Raw genomic sequence first — 12,691 nt, 5'->3', positions numbered from 1 at the left:
TTGTAGTCAAGAGTTGTTTTCAATGTGGCAAGAAAGGACACATTGCTAAGTATTGTCGGCAGAATATGAATGCAAATCGTGGATGGAAAAATAATAACCTGCAATGCTTCAGATGTCTGAAGTTCGGACACAAACATACGGAGTGCAGTCAACAAACGAACTGTATGTACTGCAAGCATAATTCCCACTACACGAAATTCTGTCTACAGCAACATCAGCATGTGAGTAATTTCATTCCTTTAAAAACAACTGTGGACTTCATCCTGGATTCAGGAACCAGTAGTCATATTGTTACGTCTGAAAACTATCTGAATGACAAAGAAGACATAAATTATAGAATTATGACTGCTGATGGAAACATACATCCAGTTAACACCATGGGAAATATTTATACAGACAATATTAATTTTAAGAATGTTTTATGTGTACCCCAACTTAAAAAGAATTTATTATCTGTGTCTAAATTAACTGATGATAATTATATTGTTAAATTTTACAGAAATAAATGCCAAATCATGGATCAGAACTCTGAGTGTAAGCAGACAGGAGTTCGCAGAGAGGATGGCCTTTATTATGTGAAACTGCCAATGGACATGTCAAAGTCAGTCGTGCATTCGAGGTCAGACAAAACATTCCTTATTAAAGGCTTCTGGCATCGTGCATTAGGTCATGTACCTATAAACAAGACTAAAGACCTGGTTTTAGGTATAGATAGAAACTTAGTAGATGATGTAGACATCTGCGAAGTCTGCATACAATCTAAGCTTTGTAGAAAACCTTTTAAAACTGTTAGATATAGAGCTAATAAACCTTTAGAAATTATTCACAGTGATATTTGTGGTCCTATTGGAAAGGAAACATGGGATGGCTACAAATATTTTATTACATTTTTAGATGATTATACACATTTTGTTAAAGTATTTCTACTTAAAAACAAGAGCGAAGCTTTTTCTAAAATTTTAAACTTTATCAATTTGGCGGAAAATCATTTTAACACAACAGTTAAAACATTCAGATGTGATAATGGTGGAGAATACACTAGTAACCAATTTAAAACTTATTGTATTTCCAAAGGTATTAATATTGATTATACAATTCCGTATACTCCTCAACTGAATGGTAAAGCTGAACGGTTAAATAGGTCCTTAATGGAACGAACAAGAGCTTTACTCTTTGATATGCAGCTACCACATGAACTATGGGGTGAAGCGGTTTTAACTTCTGCTTATTTATTAAACAGATGTTCAAACACAGTAAACATTAAAACACCGGCGGAGATGTGGTTTAATAGAATACCAAATTTAAAACACTTAAATATTTTCGGATCATTAACATATTTTAAAAATAATTTTCAGTTAAATAAACTTGACTCAAGAAGCAGTAAAGGGCTTTTAGTAGGTTATACTAATAACGGATATAAAATATGGGATCCTTTACATTTTAAAATCTATTATTCAAGAGATGTAACGTTTAATAATAGTAAGAGTGATGTTAGTGAGTTTTTAAAAACGTGTTATAGGGAAGTGAGACTAAGTGATTTAAATAATTTATTTAAAGAAATTAGTGTTGATATTAGTGATGAAGTTATTAATGGTGATATTAATGGTGATATTAATGGTGATATTAATAGTGATATTAATGGTGATATTAATGGTGATACTTGTGATGAAGTTATAAGCGGTGGTGTTTGTAATGAAGAAGTTAATGAAGATATTAGAAATGGTGTTGAAGATAATGGTGTTTATGAAGAAAGAGTTACTGATGTTTTTGAAGATAGAGTTGAAGATGTTGAAGTTGATGGTGGAAATACTGAGAATATTGAAGATTGTATTGAAGAAAATATAAATTTGAGAGGGGAGGTTAGAGAAGATTCAGCTGTTGAAGACAGTGATGGTTTAAGGATTTTACCAAATAGAGAGAGGAGATTACCTTCTAGGCTAATGGATTATGATTTAGAGAGTTCGTTTTTAACTTTTACGGAAGTTTTGAGTAGTGTTGATAAAGATTTATGGAAGAAAGCAATTGATGAAGAAAAAGAATCTTTAGAGAAGAATAAAACATGGGAAATTGTAGAAAGGCAGGAAGCAGGAAATAGAAAAATAATATCAAGTAAATGGATTTTTACAATAAAGCCTGGTGGAAGATATAAGGCTAGATTAGTGGCAAGAGGTTTTTTACAAAAGTATAACATTGATTATAAAGAAACATATAGTCCAGTGGTAAACACAACAAGTGTTAGATTGTTGTTGGCTATTGCAGCTCAACAAGGGTTTAAAATAAAGCAGTTCGACGTGAAAACAGCATTTTTATATGGGGAATTAAATGAAGATATTTTTATGGAGATACCCTTAGGATACAACATAAAGGACAAAGAAAATAAGGTGTGTAAATTAAAGAAAAGTTTGTACGGGTTGAAGCAAGCGCCACTTATGTGGAATAAGAGGTTGACGGAATTTTTGAAGAAATTGGGATTGATACAAATGAAATTAGATCCATGTGTGTTTCATAATAAAAATAAAAATATATACTTAGCAATTTACGTAGATGATGGTATTTTAATTGGTAAGGATGAGACATGTTTAAATAAAATAATAAATCAATTAGAAACGGAATTTGAAATGCGGAAATTTAATAAAACTGAAAAGTTTATAGGTTTTGATGTGTTGATTGAAGAAAATTTTATAAAAATTTTTCAGGAAAGTTACATAAATCAACTTTTAGATAAATTTAAATACAAAAGCTTAAAAGATAGTAGTCATCCAGATATTTTGATAGATACACATCAAGAGGGGAAAGGTGGTGATGATGATGTGCATCGTTATAGGCAATTAATCGGCTCGTTGTTGTATTTAGTGAACAAAACAAGATTAGATCTGTCGTTTCATGTTGGTTATTGTAGTAGACATCAGGAACATCCTAATTTGAATGATTTTGCAAATATTAAAAACATTTTTAGATATATTAAAAATACAGTTAGCAGTGGTATAAAATATGTTCGTGGTAGCGATCTAAGTTTAAAAGCATATTGTGATGCAGACTTTGCAGGTGATCCTGATACTAGGAAGAGCACGACTGGTTTTGTAGTGTTTTATGGTGGTGGTCCAATTCACTGGTGTTCTCGCAAACAGTCAGTAACTGCTTTGTCTAGTACTGAGGCTGAATATATATCTGCAGCCGAGTGTATAAAAGATCTGCTTTACATTCAGAGTTTGATTCATGAGTTGACAGGGGAGTTACCAAAAACACAATTGTTTGTTGATAATCAATCAGCAATAGTTTTGATTAAAAACGGAATCTTAAATAGGAGGAGCAAGCACATTGATGTGAAATACCATTTTATTAAGGAGAAATTAGATAAAAATTTATTAGAAATTTATTATTGTCCTACTAAAGACAATTTGGCTGATATTTTAACTAAACCACTGGATAGAACAAAGTTTTTGAGACTTAGACAATGTATAGTGAGTGATACATAGTGGACATTTGTGATGTGACGAATTATGTAGGTTTATTAGAATATAAGGTTTTTGGGAGTTAACTTGAAATTTTAATTTTAAGTTAGTTATGTAAGGTATTTAGGTTAATTAATTCAAAAGTATATTTGTTGTATGGTTGTATTGGGTAAGTTAGTTAAGTTGGGTTTTAAGGAGTAGATAGGTAGTTGTTATGATTATATAAAGATAAAATTCAGAGGGGATGTTAGGATATAGAATTTTATCATGAGATGACATGTTGCTGGCAGGTTTTATCTTAAAAGTAAACAGCAATAGAATAAAGTTTGAAAATAATGACAGGTGTAGAAAAGCGAGAAAATGTGACATTGTATCATTGTATTATTGAATTTCGATAGATTCAGTTGTAAATGTTTTAATATTTAATATGTAATAGATTTTGATAATATTTTAATAATAAAGTGTGTGTGAGTATTGAAGTGGCGTTATTATGATTGAATAACCTCCCAGGAGTTGTGTGGAGAGGCACATTCCTCGAACAACAAATAATTTTATAATTATTTCAATTGGTATCTTTTCTTTATTTTTATTGAATTTTTCTCATTTAAGTTTGTTGATTAATAAGTAATAAGTCAAATTTAACACTAATATGCATTTATATCGTGGCCAAATCGTAAAATTGATCACGTTATGATGATGTGACCAATTATTTTATAAAATGGTGTTATTTCAAGAATCGTTGAACCGATTTAGAAGAAATTTAGTAGGAACACAATAATTTGTGATCATGGCAAGGACATGGAGGGGGAGGGGGGGGGATGCCAAAGATGCCAAACTCTCTCTTTGATGACATTACGGTATAAAGTTACAAATAACAACACCAACTACAAAGTACTTCTGCTTAAAAACTTGAAATCGAACCGCCCTTCCGCCACTGTAACGCATTGTAACGTTTTTCAAGACCTCCTCTCCCCCCAGATTGCATTACGTAACGCTAGAACGCCCCCTTAGCAACAAATACCACTTCTCACTTAAAAAAAACGCTATTTTTGTTTTCACCCACCAGAACGGGTTTTTACCCAAATCACCCAGTTTTAACCCAATCGGGTGAAATGGGTTTTTACCCACTACCCATCTCTACTGATAACGTGGAGTGGATATAGGACGCGCAACGAAAGTTGAGGCGAACACACTCACATGAATATAATATTTGAATACAGAACACTGCAAGATATCAGTACATACAACAAGCGTTTACAGATATAAATCTTTGTGTTGGTCGCCTCAACTCTGGCTGCGCGACCTTTGTTTGATGAACCAAGTTCCGCCTCAAATATGTTTATGCCTATGCCTAGGCATGATGGCTGCCTGCCAGTGCAGAAAAAAAAGAAACTGTCATTAACGTCAGCCAACCGTCTTCTGCTATCTGCTTTGAGGTTATGTTGTTAATGTTGAAAGCTTGATAAATTTTATAAACATCTTAATTATAAGGACAAAAATGGATCAAACATACGATTCACTTCAAGATTTATCTTTAAATGGCAGTTACAAGAATTGTGATAGTAGTATTTCTGACCAACTAGCAGATTTTTCAAGACTTCGTATATCGGCGCTCACGAAAGCTGCAGAAATGAGTCCTCTGGTAAAAGAGGTAACTATAGGGCCAAACAGTCCCATCAAAAAGCAAGAGATAGTTATTGAAGACGCCCCGAAAAATATAGAAACATTTGACGAGAGTCTGGTTGAAGATAAAGTGCGCGAAGATCTTCGGTTCACTCTTCTCATGAAGAACTATGATAACAAACTAAAAGAAAGTGCAGAAGAATTATTCAATGATTTGATTGAGCAAATGATTACAAACCGTGCTGATGCAATGAAAAAATTTTCCATCAAACTAAGTGATGAATGCAACCGCCGAACCTTGGAGGGCAGAGTGCGAAAAATGGAGCTGTTGAAAAGTCTACAGGATAATGACAATTCATCTTTGCTTGAACAGGCGAAACAAGATGAACTACAAAGCCAAATCCTTAAAAAACAAAATATGGAAAATATGAACAGGATATTAGAAGAACAAAATAGAGCAACTGCTCGATTTGCGTCTATTACAGACAGCCACACCAAAATATGCATATGTTATAATGAACTGACAAATTTATTGCAGACTGAACCACTTGCAAAAGTTATCTGCGATAAGTATATTACTGCCATCAATGCAGTAATAAGCACTATTAACTCCATAATGGAGAGCTGTAAAAGTGGCTCCATTACAGACAAAGAAGTCAAACAAGCTGAAGTATTATCTGTTAATGTAGAAAATATCAAAAAGAAAATATTTGCTGACCTTGATTTGCATAAAAAGCAGGAAATCCAAAAATTAAAAGAATTAGAGGAAGCAAAGAAGAAGGAACAGGAGATGAAGAAAGCAGAAGAACAAAAAGCAGTTGAAATAGCACAGGCACAGAAACAAGCAGCCGCATCTTCCAAAAAGTCTACCAAGCCAATGTTTTATTCTTCCAAAAACTACAGCAATTATGAAGAACTGAAAACATTTCTGGAGTCTTATGAAAGCCAATACAAAGATTTATTAGAAAATACAAACATGAAAAAATTCAGGTTTGACTGTCAAAAAGCTGTTAACACACCTGTGAATGCATTGTCATCTGTAAGTGGATCGCACATTCGTGATAAATATGACAAACTTTATAAGTTATTGAAAGGAGAAAGGGTTCAGGTCTTAGATACTTATGTCACAGCCACCCAACACCCTCAAGGCCTTTATTACTGTACTGCTCTATTGGCCAAGAAGATTGTAAGGCAAGGTGATCTACTGGTTTCAAGCAACCCTGAAGCTGCCTTCCCTCTTGCTGCTGTTACAGCTGCTCTGTGGTCTCAATTTCCAATATTTGGCAAGCTTCTAGAAGCCAATTTTTATAGACAATGTCCTTACCTAGTGCCCATGTTTTTGCCACAGAAGGAAGGACAAACAGATAAAGAATTCTACTTATCAAGAGGCTACACATACAATGAGGAAGGAGTGGTAGAAAAACAGGATAAATTTTTAAAGAGAATGTCAGGAATCTTTCGGCTCAACTGTGCAATCTGGATTGCTCTGACACCTAGATTTATAAATACAGTAAATCCACATGGAATATGTTACGCATGGAGATGGCTTGCTTCCTTTATCAATTTGAGACCTGAACCGGACATATGTGCTACATTGTTGCATGATTTCTTTTCTGTTTGTGGATCTGAATTTTTCAAAAATTATGGCAAACAATTTGTTAAAGTTATAAAGCTAATAACTACAGACTACTTGGCCATATTACAAGACATAGATGAAGGAGGTCCAAAAACAAGATTGGAAGTATTTTTGCAAAATGTACTTAAAACAGGACAAATTTCACCACCAAGTGGACTTTTGCCTCCTAATACTTGGTAGGCAGTTAATGTATTTTACTTGTTCCTGCTGCATGGCCCTACAATATGAATGAATTCAATGGGAATCTTAACTGTGAGTTTATTTCGCTAGGTGGCGCATCGTCGATCAAGTCATTGCCAGTGATCACATACATTTTGTAGATAGCATTTTAGAAATCTTGATTTTATTCTTATTCACTGTATAAAATAAATAGCATCTGTAAGTAATCTAACACAAAGTTATAAAGGTCAAACCTATAAACCTGCACGGACCGACGCTAGCGCCATCTGTGAAAAGCTTTGCGGGTGGAATATTTTTCTGAATGTTTTGTTACATCTTTTTATGTGTTGTTTACTGCTCAACTTTCAACTATTTTAATAATAGCAATCTTTAAACTAGTAATATAAGAGCAAGTATGTATTTGTAAAAAAATAACATAAAAAATATAGTACCAACTTTTACCACAATATTGATCTAAGAATTCTACAAAAAAACTATTATCTTGATGTTTATTTTATTTGTGATTCAAATTCTGGTTTGTGGTTTTTCTTTAGATTTTTCCTTAATCTAATCTCTATGTATTTTAGTAGAATAATAATTATTTAAAGTTTGTTGGTTAGTGCCACAGCAGATATGGACATAGGTAATTTCATGAAATCATGTGATACTCATTAATTTTAATCTAAGGAATGTTTGTTATAAGCTTTTAAAAATATTCTTCTTTCATAAGTAAAGCTAGCGGACATAATAAAATTAATTTTTGATAACTTGAAAATGTTTAATTGTCAGTAAAGATTTTGTTTACTCCATAATCTGGTTTTGCTTTATTTTTATTTAAATTCTGTTACACGCAGACCTCCTGCCTACTCAGGTACATTATACACTGATTCCTGCTGTTTTTGCTGTGACCAGGATTACATGGTAGTTCTGAGTCATAGACTTGGCGCCGCAACTTTTTCAAAAATAAATCGAGAAAGGGCTAAATAAAGCTATAATGAGACTAGAACTGTGCCGTAGGTAGACATAATAGTTTCTGAGATTTTATCCCAAATGGACTACTTTCTGTTAGTAAGTAGGTACCTACCTACCATTTTGAAGTAGGAGAAAACTACAACGCGAGAAGAGAATAGACTCATCTCGTAATTATTAAATCTACAGAGACATTTTGTGCGCGGGCTGGGGGTCCCTTTTATCCCCAGAGCTCTGAGCTTAAGGCCGGGTAGCAGAGAAAATGGCGAAAATGAGGTTTTCATTTTTCATTTTTGAGGTACTAAACAGTAAAATTAAAGGCTAAGATTTTTATTGGGCATAGTTGAGGATATTTTCTAGGGCTATTAACGGATGGAAACACGATTTGATGAAGTTGACTCGATAGAATAAATTCCCAAAGTTACCTCTATTCGTTTTCTAATTATGGTTTTATTTTTAAAATAAGCGATTTGAGATTCTAAATCTTTTACTAAACTAAAGTTCAGAAATAACTTGAGGGCTTTTAACGGATGGAATTTTTATATTGCGTCTTATTTAGTTACTATGTTAAAAAATGTGGAAAAAATCGTCCATGACGGCTTGGACAATCTCAATCAGTCGCGCGGTGGCGCTTACGGAGGACGGACGCGTGTCAGTTTTTTGGACGTGACAGTTCGCGATTTGTCAATATTTTTGACAATGATGACTTTGATGAGTCACAGTATAATAATATCAGTGTTACTGGAGAAAGCTAAAATATTTGATAATTAAGAATTATCAATTTTGTCTACCTATTGAAATTTAAATCGTTCGCATCCATTTAAACGAAGACTCTACTCATGATACATAGTAAATTCCTTAAATATGAGACAAAACCAATGAGTTAAAATTACATATTAATAGTACCTACATACAATCGTCTTACACTTATTAGAAGAGCACACTGATACAAATAAATAATAAAAAATTAGGTCAGAGGGTCAAATATAGGGGCAGCTGCACGTCACTGAAAGACGATTCTGTTTACTCGGCATCTGGGCTGGAGAACATGAACCCTTGTTTACAGATGCAGATGTAAATGGAGTTATAACTGGACAAATTTTACATGAAATGTTTAACAGAAATCAGTTAAAAGACACATACATGGAATACCAATAAGGTTGCGGAGGGAAAGCTACCTATTATAAACTAGCGGCCGCCCGCGACTTCGTTCGCGTGGACCTCGTTTTACCCCCGTTAGATATCATGTTGATAGATGGCGTTTCACGGCTTCCCCCGAATGAATACAGTGTGAGTCACGTTAAAGTGTACATATGAAAAAAGATGAAACTAGACCTATTTTTATCGACAAAAAAGAGGTCAAAAAATTTTTGAGATTTTTTTTTAATTTTTTATAGAATTTTTTTTCTTCCAATTACTTATTGTAAAGAAAACGTAATAACTTTTAAACTAAGCGGTATATCCTGATAAAATAAAAACAGTAATAATGCTAAATAACAGGCAATACATAAAAAATACATAAAATACACAAAAAAGGCCAACAAATAATAAAAAATGATACGTTTTGTACAAAATCTGCTTTTAAATTCTTGTTTTTTTGGTTATTTGATAAATTTCTCCAAAAAGTGCCCCTATAACCGGTGGTTTTTATTACTTTGTATTATTTTCTATCGTATTACCTTCGTAAAACCAAAAATCACATGTCTCTATCCCTATCACAACGTTTGCAATGATCGTTTGAACTAAGCCTCTCCGGGCGCGCCATTCAAAGCTTCGTTAATAACGATACTGAAAATGGCTCTAGATTTGTAATTTTGATAAAGACAAGTTAGATTTCAAATAAAAACAAAAGATTTCGAAGTAAAATAAGCAATTAATAATAATTTTAATTTTAACTAAAATTAAAATTAAAATTGTCTCTACCTGTAGCGGAGAATAATGTTGTGGCAGGCCTTTGTTCAAACGATCATAGCAAATGTTGTGATAGGGATAGAGACATGCGATTTTTGGTTTTACAAAGATAATACGATAGAGAATAATAAAAAGTAATAAAAACCGCCTGTTATAGGGGCATTTTTAGGAGAAATTTATCAAATCACCAAAAAAACACGAATTTAAAAGCAGATTTTTTTCAAAAAGTGTCATTCTTTATTATTTGTTGGCATTTTTTGTGTATTTTATGTATTTTTTAGTATCGCCTGTTATTTAGCATTATTACTGTTTTTATTTTATCAGGATATACCGCTTAGTTTAAAAGTTATTACGTTTTCTTTACAATAAGTAATTGAAAGAAAAAAAAATCTATAAAAAATAAAAAAAAAATTAAAAAAAAAAATTGACCTCTTTTTTGTCGATAAAAATAGGTCTAGTTTCATCTATTTTCATATGTACACTTTAACGTGACTCACACTGTATTTACGAACGTCATACAGTAGTTTGTCCAGCGCTGTAGATTTTAACCAATGACGATAGGTAGAGTTCGCTTTTTAGACACGTCTTATTTATTTATTGAAATTTATTTGTCACATATCGTCATAAGTTAGCCTATATGTTAATCTGGGTTATAAACAATAATACTATAAAGTTTCAACAAAATCCGTACAGTAATTTTTGCGTGAAAGAGTAACAAACATCCAGACATCATGACATCCAGACATCCGAACTTTCGCCTTTATAATATTATAGTAGGATAGGATATTCACAATCCAAACTAATATTTACTATTTAGCATTTACTTACAGTAAATATATTAGTTTGGTTTTCACAATCGAACGGGTGCGAATCGACCCCTTTGAGAACTAGTAATCGCATACTATTAGTTCAAAAAAGAGTCGATTCGCACGCGATTTTAATACTTCTAATACATCCGGGCGAAACGCCTACTAAAAAAAAATTATTATTGAAAGGGGACGTTTCGCATATTCGTGCGAAGGAAAATCGTGCGAAACTACTACTAAACCAATAGGGGGTAATAGGATGTGTTGGTAAAATATGATCAGTTAAAAAAATAACACCTTATATAAAAACCGAAAATCTCTTATTCTTATATTATTCTAATTATGTAAGAGCATAATTATTAAAGTCGAAGTCAAACATTCTTTATTTGTGTGGACCTATATTAACGAGAGATTACAAGGCGTCAAATATTTCAAGAAAAAAATTAAAAACTATTATAAAGCTAAATTTTGCTCTCATGGAGCCTTTACCTACTCTGACAAATCAAGACTTAAAGAAGAAACTAATAATAAAACTATTTAACTGTCCTGCAATGAAAAGCTTGATCGGGTACAACACCTCAAGTTATTTTAGAACTTGATTTCATTAAGGGACTCTGAATATCAAATCGCTTAGGTATCTAAAGTCAAACGATTCTGAAATGTCAAGTGGTATAAAGTTGGGACTAATAAATAACCCATTAAGATAGTAGCGCCCTCCTGTCAATGACATACCTGGAACGATAGAGTATTGGACAACTAATAAAAATGCTTAGTCCTAAATGACTGACGGATATCGTAGAGACCTGAAAGTTGGAAGGTGTGTTCTTTGTATGACGTAGGCATCCGATTTTCCGAAATGGGGTCAAGAAATGAAGGGGGTGAAATAAGGGGGCAAAGTTTGTATGGGACAGTGATTATTTGGTTCAATCTACTTGAAATTTTGCTTAACAATTCCTTAATATTATAATTTATGACAAACGTGTAAAAGGGGTAGAAAGTTATTTTGGGAGTCTTACTGCTTTTGATTTAATTACTTTTTATTTTTACAAATGTTTGAAAACTCCATGTCAGATTGCAATCAATGTCAAGTGAAATCTCAAATTGAAATGTCTCAATTTCAATGAGGAGGCTCTGCATTTATTCCTAGAATTCCCCTAACACCGTCAAATTACCCTTTCGAATTCAAGACAGTGCAGTTTCCCATCAAAATCTGCTTCGTAATGACTATAAACAAAGCTCAAAGTCAAACTCTAGCGACCTCTGCATAAACTCCCATGAGTGCTCAGAGCGGGTGCCTGCGGCAGGTAACCGCGTGTGATGCTCATAGTGATTTTCAATACAGAGCCCCGTACATACGTTATACATAAATTATGGAAAGAAAACACCCAGACCAATACAAAAAAATATGTATGCAATTTTAGTATGATATTTTTATTTATTAATAAACAAAAAGACTGAACAAAATTGATGCGTGTACTGATTAATGTAATTAACCACATACAAAGTTTCGTGAATTGCAACAACTATAATTTATTATCCAAGCTCTAAATAATCGCTACTAAGAGTAACTGATCATAAAATGTTTTTCCAATCGCTCAAGCTCCCGAGGACCTAACGATAGGTCGGGTGACGTAATCTTGAAAATTCCGGAAGGTCGGGTGACGCCACGCCTCTTTGAACCGTGTTTACTTTGGCAGTTATATTTTATATTTATTCGATTCTAAAATATATTCCCAAAAATTCTGAAAGTTGTTTTAATTTGTATCACTTGGATATGATTTGTATTAGAAAGTGCTGTGAGTGTGACGCTTGAACGGAAGGAAGTCAACCTAACCTAACCAACTGGTATTTCTATACTGTGTAGCCGCGAGAGCTCTTTGGCGCGCTGTCTTCGGCGAAGTATTGCGCGCGCAGATTTTGACAGCGCGTAATACCTACTTTAGCAGAAATACCAAGCCTTAAGTTTAAGTATCCCAACAAAGATCTACCTACATCGATGCCGCTACTAAGCTGCAAAAAATTTTTGTCGGCTTGGCTATTCGCTTGGTTCAAAATGCTGGGTTACAAAGAAAAAAATTCAAGAAAAAAAAATAGTGTCACTTTTGAGAGTTGTTGACAAATCGCTGATTGTCAAA

General features: G+C 33.2%; 1 protein-coding gene across 1 annotated transcript; it reads left to right on the top strand.

The window, feature by feature from the left end:
• Positions 1 to 4,875: 4,875 nt before the first annotated feature.
• Positions 4,876 to 7,637, top strand: LOC135080533 (mRNA export factor Gle1). The gene has a single exon (XM_063975178.1). It carries the CDS (start codon positions 4,951 to 4,953, stop codon positions 6,889 to 6,891), a length of 1,941 nt encoding a protein of 646 aa, XP_063831248.1. The 5' UTR covers positions 4,876 to 4,950; the 3' UTR covers positions 6,892 to 7,637.
• Positions 7,638 to 12,691: the final 5,054 nt, after the last annotated feature.

Source organism: Ostrinia nubilalis, chromosome 18 (assembly GCF_963855985.1).
Source record: "Ostrinia nubilalis chromosome 18, ilOstNubi1.1, whole genome shotgun sequence".
In the NCBI taxonomy this organism is placed as follows: Eukaryota; Metazoa; Arthropoda; class Insecta; order Lepidoptera; family Crambidae; genus Ostrinia; species Ostrinia nubilalis.
The sequence above is the reverse complement of the archived record's forward strand: the minus strand, read 5'-3'. Positions and strand labels throughout refer to the sequence as shown.

What these genes read in the sequence shown, in the direction of transcription:
- LOC135080533 (XM_063975178.1), top strand. Translation starts at nt 4,951, where the DNA reads ATGGATCAAACATACGATTCACTTCAAGATTTATCTTTAAATGGCAGT.